The following is a 21,066-nucleotide window of genomic DNA, read 5'->3' as shown; positions in this document are numbered from 1 at the left end:
CTCTACAATCCCTGGCAGCCGCCACCTCCCGCCCAGGCCCACTTCCTGCCCAGAATGCGACCGAATCTGGGTCGGGTCCGGCTTCCCGCGGCCACCGAGCGGGATAGAAGGAACGCACCGCCGCGACCCTGGCAGTCGGCGCTCGCAGACACGCAGACGCTCTACCTCCTCGGCGCACGCGCCGTGGCCGGCCGCGCGATGCCGTCTCCAGTGACGTGGCGAGGCGGGGGCGGAGCCAAGGTCGGTGGCGGGAGGGTGGGGGAGGAAGAGCGAGGTGAGCACGGACGTCAGAGTAGAGAGCGGAAGGTCAGGGAGGCTCGGAGCGGAAGTGAGACTAAGGCGTCTGTCCGCCATTGTGGACCCGAGAAGCGGAGAGAGAGAGGGGGAAGAGGAGCGTGCAAGCGGAAAAGACGGGCCTCTTCCACCGACTCCTGAGCGCGAGGCCCTCTTCTGGCTTCTCAGCAAGCGGCGGCGGCGGCGGCGGCTGGAACAGTCCCTCGGCCGAGGGCGGCAGCCAACTGCTGTGAGTGCACGGGGAGAGGCCCAGGCGGCGGCGGCGGCGGCGGCAGCAGCAGCTCCTCTCGGGTTGCGGTGAAGAATGTCAGCCACTAGCGTGGATCAGGTGAGGGAGCAGAGGCCTCAGCCTCAGCGAAGGCCTGAGCCCCGGAGCTCCACCCTCGCGCGGGGCTCCGGCTCCTCCCCGCCGCCGCCGCCGCCGGCCCCATAACGGTGCCCCGGGCGCAGGTTGCGGCGCTCCAGCCGTCCGGGCCGGGGCGTGCGCTCTGGCCCCGGAGCCTGCGGCCGAGGCGGGCGCCGCGGGCCGCGCCGGGTGGGGGAAGGACCGCTCGCGGGGCCCCGGGGCGCATCCCGAGGGCGGCGGACGTAGGGCCGAGAGCGGGCGCGCCGGGAGCCGGATCCCGAGCGGCGGGGAGGAGGTTTAAAGCCCGGGGTGGGTGGGAAATCGGTGGCCCTGGAGGAGGCGGTGGGTTTTCCTCCTACGCGGATTGTTTAAAATAACTTGTTATTGATAACGTCTTTGATTAACACACGTTCCCTGTCTTCTGTTTCTTTTCCCTTTTCGTTACCACGCCTTTCGTCTTGCTACACAGAGACCTAAAGGGCAAGGAAATAAAGGTGAGTTTGGGTATTTTTCTCTGATTTCCCAATGTTGGTTTGCTGTTACTTTTAAAATATGTGAGGGGCTTTTCTTTGTTTTTGCTCCCGTTTCTTTTTAAATGTTTCTTTGAAATGTAAGGTTAGAGAAACATTCATCACGGTTAAGGCTGCCAAATGCTATCCAAAGGTTCGGTGGTTCCTTCCTTTGAAGCCACTTTATAGAAACCAAAGTGGTACAAGAAACAGTTTTCTTAGTTGTATTTCAGTTAAGGAGGTGTTGTGATGGAGGTAGTGCCGTTTCTTTAATTCTACAGTTTTATCTGTATTACGTAACTACTTGTGCCACAAACATTTCTACTAATGTATGTAAGTAAGTGGACATCTTGTTTGGCATGTCCGGATTATATTGGCACATGCAGCCCACATGGAATACCATGTCACATTAGTGAAAATTGTGCTGTTGATCACTGATTGTATTGAAGTAGGCTGCAGTGAGGCACTAACACGTGAGAGATCAAAACCGAACAGGCATGTCATCTTGCTGTGTAGTCCTGATGGCAAGGTGTGACTCAATCTGGTATTTTAGAAAGGACTGAGAAGGAAATAATTTGTGAGGTTTCTGCCAGGATTATGTGATTTACTCCTGAGTTAAAAAAATATATCTATTACTGAAAGTAAAGCATTTTAAAAAATAAGTGTAATTTGTATTTATTAGTATGGTATGATACAGTCTACTGATTGAAACATTATGACATTAATCATGTGACCTTAGTAAGTATAGAACAATACGTGCTTTCTTGGGACAGAGCCAATTAAATAACATTGCAGCAAATTATATATTTATAACATTTGTAATAGGGCTTGAAATTAGACTAAGTAGAATTATGCTTCCTGTTTTTTATTTTAGTAGCAAAGTATTACCTAGAAAATAAGATCTACAGTAGCCTTTTAGATGTAAGTTCAGTGTTTATTGGTGCTCTTTATATTCTTAGGTTTTTTTAATTTGCTATTGCAAATTTGAAAGGAATGGGTTCTGTACCACAGCTTAATTAATTTTCTTTGAGTGGTAGTACAATTTATTTGGGAATTTGTACATACCCAGGATATGGCACTGTATTAGGTAACATAAATTTATTGCTTTGTTTTGATGAAAGATATATTTTCTTGGAGTATATAAACATTTAGAAAATTTAATTTTTACAATTTAATTTTTAACTTTTAGTTAAGGTTTTAATTTTAGAATTATGCTCTGTGTTGTAAGCATAAACCTCAGAATTTGATATTGTTGACTTATTTTAAATAAGTTTTAAAAAATTTATCTGTATATTTAAAAAGAATGATCCGTTAATTTCTTTTTGCTAGTCTACCCATTAGGAAGTTTATAGACTTGGAGATATGTGGAATGTGTGGTCGTTATTGCCTAGCATAAATTATTTTATCCTAGATCTGTGGGGAGGTGGCACTTTGCAAGGCTATTTGAAATGCTAAGTGTTTTGTGTTATCTGCTTTAAGGTAAGTATGCAAGTTCTATGAAGTACTTAACTTGTTTGACAAAACAAAATAGAGCATCTACAGCATTGTAAGCCATTAACTATATTACTTTGTTTGACTTATGACATAGTCATTTCACTTAGGTATGTCCTAGTAACATCTTTGATGATAGTAAATAAAAGTTATCTATAAACAATATTGCCTATTGATTATAAATAAATATTTTTTGGTTATCTAAATTTTTTTAATCTATCAGTGTCACCTCTGTTAGATGTATTTAGACACACATGCGAAGTATTTATTTGGATAGTTCTTTATTCCAGGAAATTTTCTTTCTTTCCCCCTTATTGTTCAGTTAATAATATCATCCATGGATAGAACGTGGACTGGGATCCTAGGAGACCTGTGTTCTAATACTGCCTGTGGCTACTGACATGCCAAGTGAGCTTGGACACGTTGCACATTTTGGTCAGAATTTCCCCTCTATCTATAAAAGTATTAATGCTAGCCATAAATCCTTTTGTATGCCTTGAGGATTGTTGTAATTACAATTACAGTAATCCGCTGGTAGCCATTATATTTGCTGGATTTCTTTTCACCGTCCTCACCTCATCTATTTTTAAGGTGCAGGAAGACTGTTGACTCAGACCTGGCAGGAGGGAAAAACTCTACTGCCTAAAAGTATTGGTAATCATTTAAGATGCTTTAAAATGGTAGATACTACAAGTGCACAAATACACATAGACATTACTTGTGTTTTTATGCCTCTGTAAGGCAAATTACGAGGAGGAGGCAGCACCTCCAGTGAACTGATATAAGGAGCTGTGTGTGTATTTAAGAAAAACTACTCTGCCTTAGCTGACTTGGTTTTCAAGCTAGTAAAATTGTTTTATAATTCTTGTTTACTCTTATGAAGCAGAAAGCAAAGTTATTTTTCTTGAGCTATGGCCTCACTATTCTAAGAATATGAGTATTAAACTTGAATTCAGAACTTATCAAACTTATGAAAAATACGTATTTCTGAAGAGTTAAAGTTTTGAAAGGATAATCCTTTTCAGTTGACTTAATGTAATTTCAGAGGTGGTATATTCCTTTCCTGAATTATCTTCAGTTAACAGTGTTAGCCTAACACCTGGCTTTAGTGTCTGATTTTCTGCTGAGTGTTTTTCTGTATATCCTTAATGACATAAATCCATTAAAGCAGCTGAAATTTGAAAGGAGTTCTGTATCAGTCTCTTTGTAGGGCAAAAATGCTTTTGTAGTATAAATAATAGTTCTAGGTTTACTTGTTTATAAATGTGAATTCTTTTTAATTAACAAATTGTCCCTATGTTCAATATTATAATTATCCTTGACCAGGATGGTACTCAAGGGTAGTAGAACTTTAAGGATAATTAATTGCTTATTGGTCCATAATGCAAAATTGACTTCATTATCACTTTTATTGGTTAGCAAGTGGAATTTTTGCTTCCTGGAATAAAAGTGTACTGTTGCTCTTCCTTCCGGTAGCACACATAGAAGTGTCAGATCCCTTTACCTAGTAGCCTCAGGCCTTGCTGCCTGCTTCCTCCTATCCCTTAAGTTTATAAATAGGCAAATATATGGAAGGGAATTTATCTTTTCCTTCCTCTCCTCCCCATTCTCTTCTGGCGGAAGGACCCATTCATTGTTTGGTACAACTGCAATTTAAAAGACTAAGGTTGAATTTGGCTCTCTTACAGTGTTTCAGAGAAGTGGCGGAAAATGCCTTGTATTTTGGCAATATTCTTTTGTATCCTCTCCCCACCTCCCCTCTGGAAATGATTGCAAAGCACTTTACTGTCATTTTAGGCTTCATTTTAATACTAATCCTCAAAACATTCCTATAAGGAGATAGAGGGTACATGGTATTGTCACTGTTTTTGTAGGTGGGAAAACATGATGCACAGATCTGTTGACTTTCCTAACTTGATGTAGTCAGGACCAGAGCAAAGAATCACCTGGCTCCTAAGGCCCATGTTCTATCTTGATTTGACTCTGCTTCATAGAGCAGAGGAAACAGGCGAAGAATCATGTAAGTCATCTGTTCTTTTTTCCCTGAAGAACTTGTACAGACTATGGAACTGGCTTGGATTTCATTACTATTTACTGGCTTTCAATCTCCAAGACGTTAGATTGTCATTAAGTAATGTTCGAAAACTAAAGTCTTTAAGATAGTTAAATTTCTTAAAGGAAGGTATGCTTCTGAAACTCAAGGGCTAGCTTCTATTCTCATTTCTAATTTAATGCAAATTGCTTGTCAGTATGAGTGAAATACTTTTGGTAAACATTTTTTTGCTTAGAGTGCCATACTCTTTGAATAATCTTTTAGGAGTTTTTAGATGTATTTATGCATCATTTATAAATGACCGTAGACAGTATTTACTTAGTGTATGAGAATATTTTGTTCTTAGTCTCAGCCTCTCAGAATTAGAAAAGAGAAAGGATAGAACAGGAAATGAGTAAGAATAGCAGTATAATATCTATTTAGATGAATTTTAAGTAGGCACTTTTTTTTTTTTTTTTTTGCTGTATTAGCAGTATGGACTAACTTCCTGAGAATCTTAATGAATGTGAGAAATAGTTGTAATTTTGAAATGGGTACCTGTTTCAGATGCTGACTAATATATACTAGTGTAATAGTACAATAGTGTGAAGAATTTTTTTTCAAGAGGTAATAAACTGTGCGTAACTACCTTTGATAAAGGAGGGGTAAAGGAGAACAGGTATGTCAGAATCTCTTGGACTGAAATGATTATTAGCCCACCAGAAATAACCTAAAGACGCCCTCCTCTTTATTTTCCTCTCTAGTGGCTGTTACGTATTTAAATTCTAGGGAGCGCATTTAGCTCAGGCCTGATTCTGATGCAGTCCTTCTACAGTTAACCACCTCAGGGGAGCCAGGATCAAGGTGACATTGAGGTTGCTCTTGTAGTCTTTGAGGGGCAGTGTAGTATCATAAGAGGTCTACTTTGACGGCTTCACAGAGTAGCATCGTTTCTTTGATCATTGCTGCTCAGCGGGTGGATTTCACCTGTCTTTGCTTCCATGCCACTGTCAACTCATAGTATTTTAGGTGATGTTGGGAAAATTAGGGAAAATAAAAATGTTGTGATATTATAGAAGAACACACAACTTAAATCCATTGCCCCAAACCTAATTTATACTTTGTCACGCTGTATTTTTAAGCAATAAATCTTGCAGATTTTGAGGGATTTTTTTGTTTCTAAGAGATTAGTCAACATGCATCAGAAACTTTGTTTTTTCATCTCACATATTTCAGAAGTAGTATAAACAGTGTGTTTACGTAGTGCTAGCACATCAAGTTTTAGTCTTGTAAAATTTCTGTTTATGTGGTCTAGAGTAATTTTTGGTCCTGTTTGGATCTTGTAATATTTTATGTAGTACTGTCATTGAATACTCAGATGAGCTGAGGTAGGTACTATTAATAACCTCCTTGAGCAGAGAAGTGGAGTTAGAGAGACTTAGTCGCTAACTAGAGATCACCCAGCTTCTCACTGTTGGACTTGGGATTCAAACCCAGGACATTCTTACCTTAAGTCTCTGTTCAGAAGCACTCTGAGACATTGTCCAGAGAAGAGCAACTTTATAGAGCATTTATAAAAATCATCTCTGAACAAATAGGGTGTTTATAAATTCTGTTTTTCTCGTGTGTCGCAAGAGTAATCATGGTTATTTTTAGTATTTGTACTTTCATGTGAAAGTTCATAGTTTTTTGCTTTAGAATTAGGCCCTTTTTATTTAGATCTTTCATAATTATTTGTAGTGATATTTCTTCAAGTGAATTTTAGTCACTTTCTTTAACCAGAGGCGTTTATTTACTGTAACTTTAGTTACCAAAGAAAGTTATTTTCTTCTTTATTTACCTTTATTGAACTAATTAATATAGACATTTAACAAAGGTAGAGAACATTCAGAAGTCTCTATTGTCTGCAATAATGTTTGAAGTGATTATTTTAGATTTAAATACAGCACTAATGAACCTTCCACCGTTTTAATTTAACTATTTGCTTACTAGAGTGTTGAAATTGGGCTATTTATGTTATGTTATTGGTAATTGGAAGGGTATATATAGTTAGTGTTTATGTAGTCTTGGCCTGATAATATACAAGATTTGTAAGTTTTGGGTGGCACATAAGTATTAATATTCCAAATTAAGTTAATCCTTAAGAGAATTTTTAAATGAAGAGAGCAAAGAACTTAGGATTTAACTTTCTCTGAGTTGGTTTGAAAAATACTGAAAATGTTACATTGTTCTGTGAGTTTCATAAAGATAATTACAACACATCTAATGCAAACGTATTTTTTAGTTTCAGTACAAAACGGTTCGATTCATCAAAAAGATGCTGTAAATGATGATGATTTTGAGCCATACTTAAGTAGCCAGACAAATCAGGTAAGTCTGACAGTCCAATATTTAGGAAATCAGACTTTTATTAGCAATAATTGACTTTCCAAATAGGTATTTTAATTGAATGAGTCTAACCATAACATGGATTAATCTAGCCTGTCTGCATAATAGTGAATAGCAGTTGCAGGTTTATGGCACTGGAGAGTTCTTTAAAAATTATAGATGCCTGAAACTAGATTATGAAATATACAGATTTGGAGATGAACATTATTTGTATATGTTATGGTTCTTTCTTTTGAATGTTGAAAGAATTTAACCTTTTAAGGTCACTGCCACATCTTCATAGCCAAAGCAAATTACAAGGTTTAGTTAGCTAGAAATTTGTGGGGAGGACTAGTTTGTGCCTAAAATTTTTGATTAAATGTCTTTTCTTCTTTATTTGGCATTCCAATTTGAATTTCAGTGATAATTAAAGTTTTAATATGGCCTGGTAACATAGAGAATAGAATTAAAGACTTTATAAGCACGCTTGTATATTGCAAGCATGGAGAGTTTCATCACATCAAATACTGGTGGCTTTTGAGGTTCTTTTGTGTTTAGATTTTTCGCAAATAATTTTGTGAATTTGTATACAGGAGTAATTTAGATTTAAACATTGAAAAAGAAAAAACAGTGCAACCCTTTGGTCTCTATACATTTCTGCATCCATTTCTGTTAATAAAAATGGCACTACTAGAAATAAATTTTAAAAACTTTCCTTAACCCGTTTCTTTAGAGAGAATGTCATGGAATGAAACTGCTTTTATTGTTTTGCTTAAAAAAAGATATATGAAAAATGTACCTTGAAATCTTAACCTCTAGATTTTTTTAAACTATAAAAAAATAAAGAACCAAATGATACTACAGAACTTGACAGTTGTAGAGAAAATTTGAATAAAAAGTAGTTTCCAATTTGTGGAAGGTAGGATTATTTTTAGGACTGTGGAGACCCCTGGTTATTACCTTCAACTTTATCTACCTCTTGGTCATTTCTCTGTAACCACCCCCTCTCTCTGTTGATCTACATCCCCAGCTTATGTTGGGAGGGAATAAATAAATGAGAAAGAATAAAAACAAGTGATCTAATCTATAAAAGTTTGGCTACTCTTAAAAAAGAATGAAAAACTTAATTTCATGCTGATAGAACCTAACGTTTTGATCTCAATAACAAATTAACTTTCCACCTAAAGGTTGTGAAAACATATATCACTGGAAAGTAGGGGAAGATCATTTGTTGTGAAATGTGTTGAAAGTTTTAAAAGAAATAGTCAGTGTTCTATTTGGGCCCATATGGTAATCTCAGTTAATATTCCTTGTGGCAGTTTCCCAACTTTTTTCAGAAATTCTGTTATTTTGAGGTATAGTAGATATTTCCCCAAAAAGGTCTCCATGATCAGATAGGTTTGGGAAATTTATTTGCTCTAAATAATTGATTTGATTTTTGCTACTTGATTTCATACTTTATAATGTAAAATGAACTTGTAAGATGGGGGTATAGGATGAAGATCCTTTCACTTATGTTTTCAAGGAATTGTAGTGTCATGTAAATGTTTGAGCGTTAACTACCTGTATGAGAATTCATTTGTCACAGAGGCTTCCAAGATTGTTGTTTTGGCATTCCACAGAGGTGCCCATATCTGCCTAGGAGAGGCTAGAGCAGGGTACCCTGGATCCCACCCAGGTGGCCACCAGCGTTGCTCTGCTTTTTATCTGTTTTGTATATTGGACTTCTGCATAAGATTTCACTTGTAAAAAAACTTTAAAGGTATTGGAAAAACATTACTTTTCAAGAATATAGAGGCATTTACCTCAGTGAACTCAGTTTTTAAATTGTATCATAAAAGTTATGTTGGGGCAAAAACATCTATAAAAGATTTTTTTTTATGTGATGTTTTAAGTGGAAGATCTTATGCTTTTCTTAATTAAATCATTATTTTAATTTGTGATATTCGAATCAATATATTCCTGTGCTACTTAAGGAGAAATTTTAAAATTTGATATGGTAAGGCTGTATCTTACCATTACCATGCCAGTGCTAATGAATAGTTTTTCAGCAATTATCTATCTATACTACTAAAAATAATCATCTGTAATGAGGACACATATTTACCTTTTAAAGAGTACTACTAACACTATAGACTATGGAAAACTCGGTTTATTTGAGAGAAAAATTGAAAGTTATCTGAAATCTTAAAAGTAAGTTGTATAAGAATTTGTTACTCATAATTGCCTAGCTAAAATAGAAAATTAAAAAAAAATTGACCTTTTAATGTAGATGAGTGAAAACTGGACTTAATTGGTGAAATATCTCAAGTAATTATTTGCAGATTTAAAGTTATGCAAGTATTTATAGTTCCTTGGACTTGCCTAATTGAAATAATTCTTTAATTAAAAAATTTTCAACTAAATACACAATGTTTTTAAAATTAAACCTGTTCATCTGATTTTCAAATTATAAAAAACAAAAATCAGTCTTTTGTTTGGAGAGATGTTTGATGTTTTTGGCTGTTGATCTAAATTGTTTTGTATACTTAGATTTAATTTAGATCAAACCGAAGGATACTTTAAAACAGGTTGTTGGCCTTTGCTTCTGTGGCAGCATGTTTCTTTTATAGTGTTCAATTTCTGGGGGAATAATTTTTATAGCGATTTTAAAAGTAAATATCTGTCTTTCAGGTCTTAAAATCCTCTATAGTTCCTCAGAATAATCTGATGATTAAGTTGATTGGAAAATTCAGATTTAATTGACACTGTTAAAGATGCCATGTGGTTTGCGCATATAAATTTGAAAGAATGAATTGGAAGAATGGTTTGTTTATCTGCTTGTACATGTGGGGAGATAAATTCATAGCCATGTTTAAGAGAAGAAGTATAGAGAACTAAGAAAGTAAAGTAGTATTTTGAGTTTCGTTATTTTCTGTCCCTGCCATCACTGCCTTTAGTTAAGTTTTTCATTCTCTCTCCCTTATGGAATGATATCCTAACCGGTAATTCTGTATTGCCAGTTAGCAGTCTTAAAGTCCAAGTCTGATTATACTGTTGTCATGTTAAAGAACTGCCACAGCTTCACAACAGTGGATACCCTTATTATATTGAATACCCTTAAAATGGCTCCACTTCCCTCCCTGCGTCATCTTTGATCAAATTTTTCCCTCGTACTTGCTCAGGGAAATAGAACTTATTATTTTCTGAAAATATAAATATTTTCTGAGTATTTTCTTTTATGTCTTCCCCACTAGACCTGTGAAGTGAAATGCTGCAGGTCAGAGACCATGTTCATCTTCTTGTCTCCAGTGACTGACACCATGTCTGGCACATAGTAGTTATTAATTATGTATTTGATGAATGAATGAATTAGATTATCTGCTAGAATTAGGGAATGAAGAAGTATGGTTGATGAAATATTCAAGTTGAGTATGATGTATAACATGTTTTTCTTATGACATCCTTATGGTTAGATATGCATGGATTATATTTTTTGAAAAGTACAATAATATTTTAAAAACTTAGAAGAAAATACATAGAAGCATTAAAAGTATACTAAACCTCACTTCATTTTTTTATGTTAATTCAGAAGTCAGTTCGAGTTTGAAGTACCTCTCAGGTTTTTAATGGAAAGCAGTTTTTCATTTTTCTCTGTGCAGAAGTGCTGTTAATGGTGAATAATGCCTTAAACTTTTTTTAATTGAACTTCTAAGACATTGTACAATGTTCTTTCTTGGAAGTTTGGATACTTACAAAGTAAAAATGGATATTAAGTTACTATAAATAAAAGACTGTCAGTTATAATGGGTTGTATTAAAATGTCCTCAGGTCAGAATGAAGTTTTTCTACTGTTGTTCAAGTTTTCTTTGAGATGATAGAAAAATAATTGACCTACATAAAAAGGCTAAGGAATAATGATTATAAATGATTTTGAAATTCTAAGGAAGAACTTTTAGTCTGTCCTATATTTTAGTTTCCAAATTAGAAAAAAAAAAAAACTAAAGGCTTAACTCCTATGCTTTACTTCCATAAGCATTTTTCAATTAACAAAGTAGATTTAAAAAAATTTTTTAAACTGATTAGAGCAGCAAGTATTATCCCCATTTTACCAACGAAGAAACAGAGTTAGAGATAGTAAGTGATCTGATGAGATGCCTGACATACAAAGTGGAAGAGTAAAGAATTGAGCCCATATTTTTGACTACTACATCACTCTCTGACTTTATACTCTTAAGATCTGGACTAAGGTTGTAATTATACCTTGTGCTTTATGATTAATTTACGTTTTAAAGAGGCAGGTTAAGTTGTATTAATAAATATGACTTGTTGATTGAATAATGTGTCCTAGGCACTGTATCCGTATTTCCTTTTAACAGATGAGGAAACTGTAGAGTTTAAGTAACCTTGATACTTTCACATAACTGATAGTACCTGGGCTGGGATTACAATTTAGATACTTCTTGGCGTCACTTCAACCTTGTATTAAATGGCCTCTCCAGGTTGTGTTTCTAAGTTTATGCTTTGGGTAAAGGGTCTGTGGATCTGTTCTTACATATTTAATTATATCCGTTAATTATATCACTTTATATTTACATACTCTTGTTATTTTTCCCTTTCCAGTTAGTTCTTGAGAGAAATATCAAACATTTCACATCACTTTGTTTAAAGGTTGTACATCTTTGAAGAACATAGTAAAATTTCATTATTACTGACTAACTTCCCGATTATGAATCATTCGGACATAAATTGTTAAGTTGATTATGTCTCATTATAACCAGGTTTAAAGTAAAAGGTGAAAGTAACTTTTGAGTTATTATTTTCCATCATCAGTAAGTGGAAATTTTTTTCCTCTTCACTACCTAAGTACATTCCTCTAATTGATATTTCATTTACTTAGCAATTAAAGATTTATCTTAAATTTAGCAAAGCATATTTTATAGTATTTCCAGTTACAGTCGAAGCTCTACTGTTGACCATATCTTACTTTTAAACTTTGAAGAGTTTCCTGCAACTTTGTTCTTACTAGAACCCAAACTGAAGTCTGCCGTTTGAAAGGAGACTGCTTAAGTTACTTTCATAGAGCTAAGGAAGAAACATCTTGAAATTCAGCTGAAACTGCTGAAAGAATTGGGAAATAAATGGTTAGCATTGTTTGACCAGCTGGAGAAAGCAGGCCACTTATCCAGTATGCTCAGGGTGGTAGTGACACCGTGGCAGCTTTAGTAAGTGCGTCTCTGCTTATTAGCTAGAGCTGTCTGTTGGATAGGCAGTTGTGACTAATGGAACACCTTTTAAGGTAAACTTCTTATTTTGACAAAATCACCAATTTAGGGGTGAAGTAGTAAAAATCATAATTTAAAAAAATAATTGAAAAGATGTATAATAAAAGTCTCCACATCCAAAACAGTTTGGGCCTATTGCAGCCCCAGAGGTGACAGAATCGGCAAAAATTTGTTCCCCACTAATTTAATAGTATAGGTTGGGGGCTTTCTTTTTTTTAAAATTAGTATGGCATAGATAATCAGTTAAAACAGTGTTGACAAACTGTAGGCCAGGGACTAAATCTAGTCGATGCCCTGTTTTCTTTGAGAAAACCCTTGAGCCTTCAGCATTTATTTTTTTTTTTTTAAGATTGGCACCTGAGTCAACAACTGTTGCCAGTGTTCTTCTTTTTTTGTTTCTTGCTTTATTTTCCCAAACCTCCCATACATGTCTTAGTTGCAGATCTTTCTAGTTGTGGGATGTGGGACGCTGCCTCAACGTGGCCTGACAAGCGGTGCCATGTCTGCGCCCAGGATCCAAACCCTGGGCCGCCGCAGCGGAGTGCGCGAACTTAACCACTCAGCCATGGAGCCAGCCCTTAGCCTTCAGCATTTTAAAGGGTTGTTTAAAAAAAAAAAAAAAAGATGAATATGTGACAGGGACCAATGACTGTATTTGGCTTGGAAAACTTAAAGTATTTACCTTTTGGGTCTTTAGTTTGCTGACCCTTGAACTGTATTATGGGTATAGCCAAGTTAGAAACTTGATGTGTAACTGTTGTATAAAGCATTTGTGATGGTGAAATAAGAATATTCACCATAACTTATAAGTGTAATTTTACAAACACTTTATTACAAAGAATGAACTTAAAACTTTCTACTTGGTCTGCTTTTACACTCCCACATCCAGGTAAGGACTTACTGAGTCTGGATTTCAGTGCCAGCATTCTAAATTAAAACTTTGCAACTTCTTATCTCCATGTTTAGCTCAGCTTTTCTACTCTTTCCCCATGTAGAATTGTTTACTTTCTATGTTAATGTGTCTTTTTAACTGTAGATTTTCTTTTAGAATGAGTATCTTATCAGATTTGTTTTTTGTTTTTTTGTTTTTTTTTTTTTACAGTGTAGGCATTCTGTCAGTCTTTGGTTAAAATAAGTAATAAAGTATTAAAAAATACCTTTAGTAACTATTTAAACTAAAAAAGGACAGTCTTTAAAGTCTTTTTAATCAATTATATGTGTTCATTTATACTGGCTGAACTTCTGTTCACTTTCTTTAAGTTTTTTAGAGTCTTGCAGTGACTTCCTTGTCAGTATGAAACACTAGGAGTACTTCTGTTTTTCACTAATGATTTAGTGGCTGAATTATGTGTGTGTGTGTGTGTGAAAGAGAGAGAGATCTTCATGGATAGTAAAGTTTACTCATTAATTTCTTCCAAGAATTTTTTCTTTGAAAACCATTGTTTGTGATTTGAGCTTCCCTCAGGCTTCTCTTGTATTTGTATTTAAATACAGCACTGAGTATTTCTAATGTCAGTTTCTGTAATGATGCCACTACTGTGGTCGTTCAAAAGATGCTCTTCATTTCCTTCATACTAATCTTGTGAGCATCCTTTGAATATATTTTCAAATACAGTTAATAATTATCCATTGTAGTAAAGAAAGTGTTCAACTAAATTAGTAAATAGTAACACAGTTACTATTTCATTCCAGTTTTGAATATGGTAAAATATATTTAATATGAAGTGTATTTAAAAAGTCATTTTTTTCATTAAATAGTACTGAGAAGACAATTGTTTTTTGTTTTTAAGTTCAAGCTTTACTGGAAATACTCAGTAAATCTGTGTCATAATTATTAATTTAAATGCAACCTCTTTGTTTTTCTTATTTTCATTTTAGTTATATCAGAATCATTTCAAAAGACAAAATATTAAACTAACTTTCTCACAGACAGTGGACAGTTGTAACAGTTGTGAGATGTGTCACGAGTAACTTAACAGTAACAATAAAGCATCTCAGTTTTCTTTCTTTCATTTTTTTCCTGAGGAAGATTAGCCCTGAGCTAACAGCTGCTGCCAGTCCTCCTCTTTTTGCTGAGGAAGACTGGCCCTGAGCTAACATCCATGTGCATCTTCCTCTACTTTATATGTGGAACGCCTGCCACAGCATGGCTTGCCAAGCAGTGCCATGTCTGCACCCGGGATCCGAACCAGTGAACCCCGGGCTGCCGAAGCAGAACATGGGCACTTAACCGCTGCACCACCGGGCTGGCCCCAAAGCATCTCAGTTTTCAATGATAGGCATTTAAAAAATAATTTAAAATGAGTTAAGGTAGTATCTATGATGTTAGTCACAGATTTGTAGTGATATACTTTCTTGAGTGGGAAAGCAGTGGCAGAAAAGTTCCAAGAGATTAACAGCAAAAAAAATGGGTTAAACACTGTTTCAGAGAACTTAGACTAATGATGTCTATATAAATTGTGAATAATCAGCCTTCAAAATAGTATTGACCCTTGCAAAGGGAATACTAGTTGTTCTGATTAGATACTAGCTTAATTTTTTCACCTTGCTTAATTCTACAACTTCTAAAGCTCTCCCTGAGGCTTTAAAAATCACACCTAAATCAAAGAGTAAAAATTTATTATCAGGCCTGTTTTTGGCATATGAAATCCATTTTCAAAAGAAATCCTTAAAATATTTTTAGCATTGGCTAGTAACAAATTTGACTGTTTTTTTTTCTTTAATTTTTTTTGTCCTGATTTTCTGCAGATCACTGAATGATTAGTTAATATTATTAAAAGTAAAATTTGATTTAATTGCAGTAATTTTGGAAAAAAATTACCAGAACTCACTATTTCTAAGTTAAAATTCTGATCAGGAAAGTGTTAAGTTTATTGCATAAAATTTAGAAGTAGAGCACAAAGAAAATAGACATCTGTTATCCTACTGCTAACAAACCATAGTAAGGTTTGCTTTTTCAAAATGAGCAAGGCAAAGCAAAAGAAGAAACAAATTTGAATCATGCTATAGGTGTAATCTTGAATCTTTTCTTTTTCTTCTTAGAGTGTGAACATTTCTCTATTTTATTTTTTCTTTATGAAAGTACAAAATTTAATTGCTGAACTGGATTTCATCATATAAGATAGACTATAATTTAATTCCTCTATTATTTGGTATAGCTTCCAGCTTGTTTAATCTTTGCATATAAATTTTTGGATACATCACTTGCTTAAAATAAAGCTGGCTGTAAATGATCATTTTGTGTCTGCAAAGCTTATAAATGAGACTTTTATAGAAATTACAGTATTTTTAAATTGTGCCAGAGGATCTGGCTGTTGAAAGAAAGAATCCGCATTCCCCTTCCCCCAAAAAAACCTGCAATTTTATAAAAACTATTTTAAAATAAAAATAATCATCAGCAAATTTTTCTGGTGATAAAACTGGATTTGACATTTTAATTGTGTTTATCTGGAACAGGTGCATATGTTTTCCATTTATGTAAAACTATTTGATTTTAATCTTTCAGATGTCTTCTTTTCCTCTACTCTTCAAAGGACATTTCACTCCTGATTACCATCTTTTGTTTTCCAGAGTAACAGCTATCCACCAATGTCAGATCCATACATGCCTAGTTACTATGCTCCATCCATTGGATTTCCATATTCTCTTGGGGAAGCAGCATGGTCCACGGCTGGAGACCAACCTATGCCATATCTGACAACTTATGGACAAATGAGTAATGGAGAACATCATTATATACCAGATGGTGTGTTTAGTCAACCTGGGGCATTAGGAAATACCCCTCCATTTCTTGGTCAACATGGATTTAACTTTTTTCCTGGTAATGCTGATTTCTCTACATGGGGGACAAGTGGATCTCAGGGACAATCAACACAAAGTTCTGCTTATAGTAGCAGTTATGGCTATCCACCTAGTTCTCTTGGGAGAGCTATTACTGATGGACAGGCTGGATTTGGCAATGATACTTTAAGTAAGGTGCCTGGCATAAGCAGTATTGAGCAAGGCATGACTGGACTGAAAATTGGTGGTGACCTGACAGCTGCAGTGACAAAAACTGTAGGTACAGCCTTGAGCAGCAGTGGGATGACTAGCATTGCAACCAATAGTGTGCCCCCAGTTAGCAGTGCAGCGCCTAAACCAACCTCCTGGGCTGCCATTGCCAGAAAGCCTGCCAAACCTCAGCCGAAACTTAAACCCAAGGGCAATGTGGGAATTGGGGGTTCTGCTGTGCCACCACCTCCTATAAAACACAATATGAATATTGGAACTTGGGATGAAAAGGGGTCAGTGGTAAAGGCTCCACCAACCCAACCAGTTCTGCCTCCTCAGACTATAATCCAGCAGCCTCAGCCATTAATTCAACCACCACCATTGGTGCAAAGCCAACTGCCTCAACAGCAGCCTCAGCCACCACAACCACAGCAGCAACAAGGACCTCAGCCACAGGCTCAGCCTCACCAAGTGCAGCCCCAACAGCAACAGCTGCAGAATCGCTGGGTCGCTCCTCGGAATAGGGGAGCTGGCTTCAACCAGAACAATGGAGCGGGCGGTGAAAACTTTGGTTTAGGTGTTGTTCCTGTCAGCGCTTCACCTTCTAGTGTAGAAGTGCATCCAGTGCTTGAAAAGCTAAAGGCCATAAACAACTATAATCCCAAAGACTTTGACTGGAACCTGAAGAATGGACGTGTGTTTATAATTAAAAGCTATTCTGAGGATGACATACACCGTTCCATTAAGTACTCTATCTGGTGTAGTACTGAGCATGGTAATAAGCGTTTGGATGCAGCTTACCGTTCCCTGAATGGGAAAGGCCCACTCTATTTACTCTTCAGTGTGAATGGTAGTGGACATTTTTGTGGAGTGGCTGAAATGAAGTCTGTTGTGGACTATAACGCATACGCTGGTGTCTGGTCTCAGGATAAGTGGAAGGGCAAATTTGAAGTTAAATGGATCTTTGTCAAAGATGTTCCCAATAACCAATTGCGGCATATTCGCTTAGAAAATAATGACAACAAACCAGTTACCAATTCAAGGGACACTCAAGAGGTACCCCTAGAAAAAGCTAAGCAAGTGCTTAAAATAATTGCTACTTTCAAGCATACCACCTCAATCTTTGATGACTTTGCACATTATGAAAAGCGTCAAGAAGAGGAGGAAGCCATGCGTAGGGTAAGAGTACAGTAATTTTTGTGTGTAGGGTTTTTTTATTGGGGTGGTATGCATGGATGGGTATTCCTTAATGCCTTTGAATATTGCGTTATGAGTTTAAGAACTTTACTCTGAAGGAAAGCAATCATTTCACTTAAGAAAGAGAAGTCTACAAATACCCTTAAAGGCCTCTGATGCCGTCTTCGAATCTTTACTCTTTCTTTCCCAAGGGTGAGTAACCCTTACTCTGAGTTTGCTTCCTGCCTATTGTTCATACTCCTCAGGTGATAAAGGTCATTGATTCATGTTCATCAGAGTTCAGTAAGTTTTGTGTTTATAATTAAGCAGACTTAGGAACTGGCAGGGACTCTAATCACTAATCATAAACATTAATTTTATGGGAAAATGTGTTTGGAGTTTGAAACCAATAGCTTTTAAATAAATATTTGAATATTATCCATTTTGTATTTATCAGAAGTAAAATAGATTTTTTTCTTTCAAACTCCTGGAGCATTTTTATAATTTGTGCACTTAATGCATTTGTATACAATATAGTAAGGATTTGACCTGAGGGCAGCCGCTCAGAGTTGGGAAGGCACGGATGTTTGGTTTAGTTTCAGCAGCATTTGATCACTAATCCTGTTACTTACCCTCTCTGAGACTCTCAGGGAGATTTCCCCTGAAGTTACACACTGTGCTTGCAGCATACTGGCCAGAATTCGATCACAGGGCACATAGAGCAGTACAGGCTGGGGAATGTTTTCCTTTCTAAACTACAAAAGAAAATTAGGGTCTTGGTTTTAGGAGGACAAGAGAGAACGGATGGTAGGCAACTAGCAGAGTTTTCCATGGAGAGTACATTTAAATTTCTTTTCAGGTGAAGCAGGAATAAAGTTAGAACCTTCTACAATAAGTTGTGTTGTTTGCAATGGAAAACTCTTATGTAGAAGTTAAGATAAAGTAGGAACTTAACTCTATTTAAAGCGTCAGTGATTGTTTCTGTGAGTGAAGTTAGATATCTTGTGGCTTCTTGGTCTGAGCAGAAGAGGGAACTTTTGAACTAACATTCCTCACTGGTGAATAATGTTGAAGTAATGATCCTAGAGCAGTAGTTTCCAAACCTTAGGGCACATAAATATCAATTGAAGTATTTCTTAATGCAGATTCTCGAGACCCACCCCAGAAAAATCTGATATATTTGATAAGGGACCTGGTGGCATACATTTTAACAAGCACCTCAGGTGATTCAGGTGCTAGTGATTGCTGTACTGAATTGTTAGACTTTGCTTTGGAATAATACAGATGACTATTTAAGGCTCTGCTCAACCTTGTGAATGAATTGCTGAGTATAATTGAGCTTTCTCCCATTTAAATGTGAGAAGTAAGGGAAAAAGGAGGATCAAAAGTAGCTTCTGAATTTTTGAGCTCCGCAGTTGAGTAAGTAGGTATATGGTAACTGACATTACAAATAGAGGGTCAGGAGAAATGATTTGGGGTATGAAAAGTAGGATGCAGGTGAAAATTTCATTTTTAGGATGTGCCGATTTTAAGATGCCTTTGGGAAAGACAGTGAAATCTTTTGGATGAGGCAGGATGTAGGAGTTAAAGGTTAGGGAGCTTTTTGTTCTAAATAGTTGATTCCATGGAAGTGGGATGAGATTACTCAGGGAGAAAAGATGAGTGGCAAGGAAATATATGTCAGCTTTTCTTTGTCCCACTCACGTTTGTTTGTCTTCCCATATTTCTTCCCTATGCACTCTGAAAATTTAGTCCCGGTTTTATTTCTTTTATTGTATAATTGTCTCGAGTTATTTACAACAGTTACATATTGTTTTGTAATCATATTTATACAGTGATTTAAACTTCGTAATTTTTGAATTTTACATTTAAATTGCTTTATGGTTTACTACCAGTCTTTTTATAATGTCTAACTCATCTTTGACATGTTTACTTTGAATCTTATTTAACTTATTTTGTTATTTTTTTAGGAAGAGTAATTTGGTAATGTGTCTGTTAAGCCCTTATCCAAGAAATGCTTTTCTTTGGCCATGATGTGTGAATAGCAGTTCGCCTAGAGGATTCCTGGTCACAGTCTTTTCATTTAGGGCTCTGCTTTATAGTTTTATCTTTATTTTATATTATTTATAGTTCTATGTTATGGAGAAGTCTGAGACCAGCCTAAATTTTCTTCTTTGCAAATAGCTATTTCTGTCTCTGCACAAAAGATTTTTCTTTATTCCTGCAGTATGAACATGTATGGAATGTGTACAGTATGGGTCTCTAGTATAATTTTCCTTAACCCTTTGTCTATAGGCCAAGTTTTCTTTTTTTTTTCCTAGTAATGTCTAAAAATATGTTGAATCTTTGTCCCTGAGTGCCATTGGTTCTTATCTTTATTATTTTTTTCTGCATTTGGAGAACTTTTCAAATTTGAATTCTCTGTTATTGATTGGATTTGGCTTGTGTTGATTCTGTGATTTGTGAGGTTTTGAATTCTTCAGGGACAGTATTAGTTTGCTTACATTATCACATCTAGCTCCCCTTTCCATCTGTTGATTGTTTTCTTACCTAAATCCCTTGACCCAGTCCATGTTGATTTTGAGTACAAAGATGACTGTTTAAAGCCTATTTTTGCTTCCTGTAATTATCATTTTTAGAAACTACTTCATCTTCCATATCCTTCTTAATGTGTTTTTCTTCTCTTAATTTACATACAGTAAATTTGTAAATTCCCTTTTGCTGTCTCTGTAGTTCAAGTGCCCCGCTCTGTCTTCCCCTAATTCAGTGATCTGTTCTCTGTCTCTGTGAGGCATTTTTCATAATGTTACATAAATGAAATTACACAGTATTTAATCTTTTTAAGACTTCTTTTCTCAGCATGATATGTTTGCAATTTATCTGTGTTGTTTTGTGTATCACTTCTTTATTCCTTTTAATTACTAAGTACCTTTCTCTTCTTTGGATATGCCAGCGTTTGTTTATCCATTCATCCATTGAAGGACGTCTGGGTTGTTTCCACTTTTTGGAGTGTGTAAATAAGCTCCTATAAATATTCTGTACATATGCTTTTTAAAAGTTAAAAAAAAAAGTCATACAGTAAATTCACTTTTTTGGATGTACAGTTCTGTGAATTTTAATACATTTGTAGACTTGTGTAACCAGCATGACAGTCAGGATACAGACTAGTTCCATCATCCCCTGAAAACTATCTTGGAGTATCTGTTTATATTTACATCCTTCCGCCGAGTCTAACCTCTGGCAGCTATGATCTGGACTCATTATAATTGTGTTAGTGTCCTTTTTTGTGAAAAAATAGTTTGACTCATTTTGGCTTTTTTTCCCTGTCATCACTGAACTAGGAAGAGGATCATCTACATCAGGTGTTTCCTCCAAAATAGTTTTTTTTTTTTTTTTAAGGCTTTCCTTTAATGCTTAGTGTTAGTTGCGTATTCTCTTCCCATTGCAAATGTGGAGATGGAAGAGTCATAATGTAAGTTGATTTTACCAGTTAAATGATTGATCACCATGTGAAGAGTAAGAAGAGAGAATCAGTACAATGGATATGCTAGTAAGTGAAATCTGACTTTTCTTTTAGTTTGAAACCTCCATGTCACT

At 36.1% G+C, this 21,066-nt stretch overlaps 1 protein-coding gene across 2 annotated transcripts in view; it reads left to right on the top strand.

Moving 5' to 3' along the window:
* The first annotated feature begins 246 nt into the window (after window positions 1-246).
* The window catches only part of YTHDF3 (YTH N6-methyladenosine RNA binding protein F3), a 38,218-nt gene continuing 17,398 nt past the window's right edge, over window positions 247-21,066 (top strand). Inside the window, exons 1-5 of one of the 2 annotated variants that reach the window (XM_023648535.2) lie at window positions 247-622; window positions 1,110-1,134; window positions 4,515-4,660; window positions 6,957-7,042; window positions 15,874-17,472. In XM_023648535.2, coding sequence (XP_023504303.1) covers window positions 4,603-4,660; window positions 6,957-7,042; window positions 15,874-17,472 — 1,743 coding nt within the window. In that variant the 5' untranslated portion in view covers window positions 247-622; window positions 1,110-1,134; window positions 4,515-4,602. The remainder of the gene's footprint in view (window positions 623-1,109; window positions 1,135-4,514; window positions 4,661-6,956; window positions 7,043-15,873; window positions 17,473-21,066) is intronic. The other variant, XM_023648536.2, reaches the window with a different exon arrangement.

This window comes from Equus caballus, chromosome 9 (assembly GCF_041296265.1).
Source record: "Equus caballus isolate H_3958 breed thoroughbred chromosome 9, TB-T2T, whole genome shotgun sequence".
Lineage (NCBI taxonomy): Eukaryota > Metazoa > Chordata > Mammalia > Perissodactyla > Equidae > Equus > Equus caballus.
This window is presented reverse-complemented; position numbering and strand designations above follow the sequence as displayed.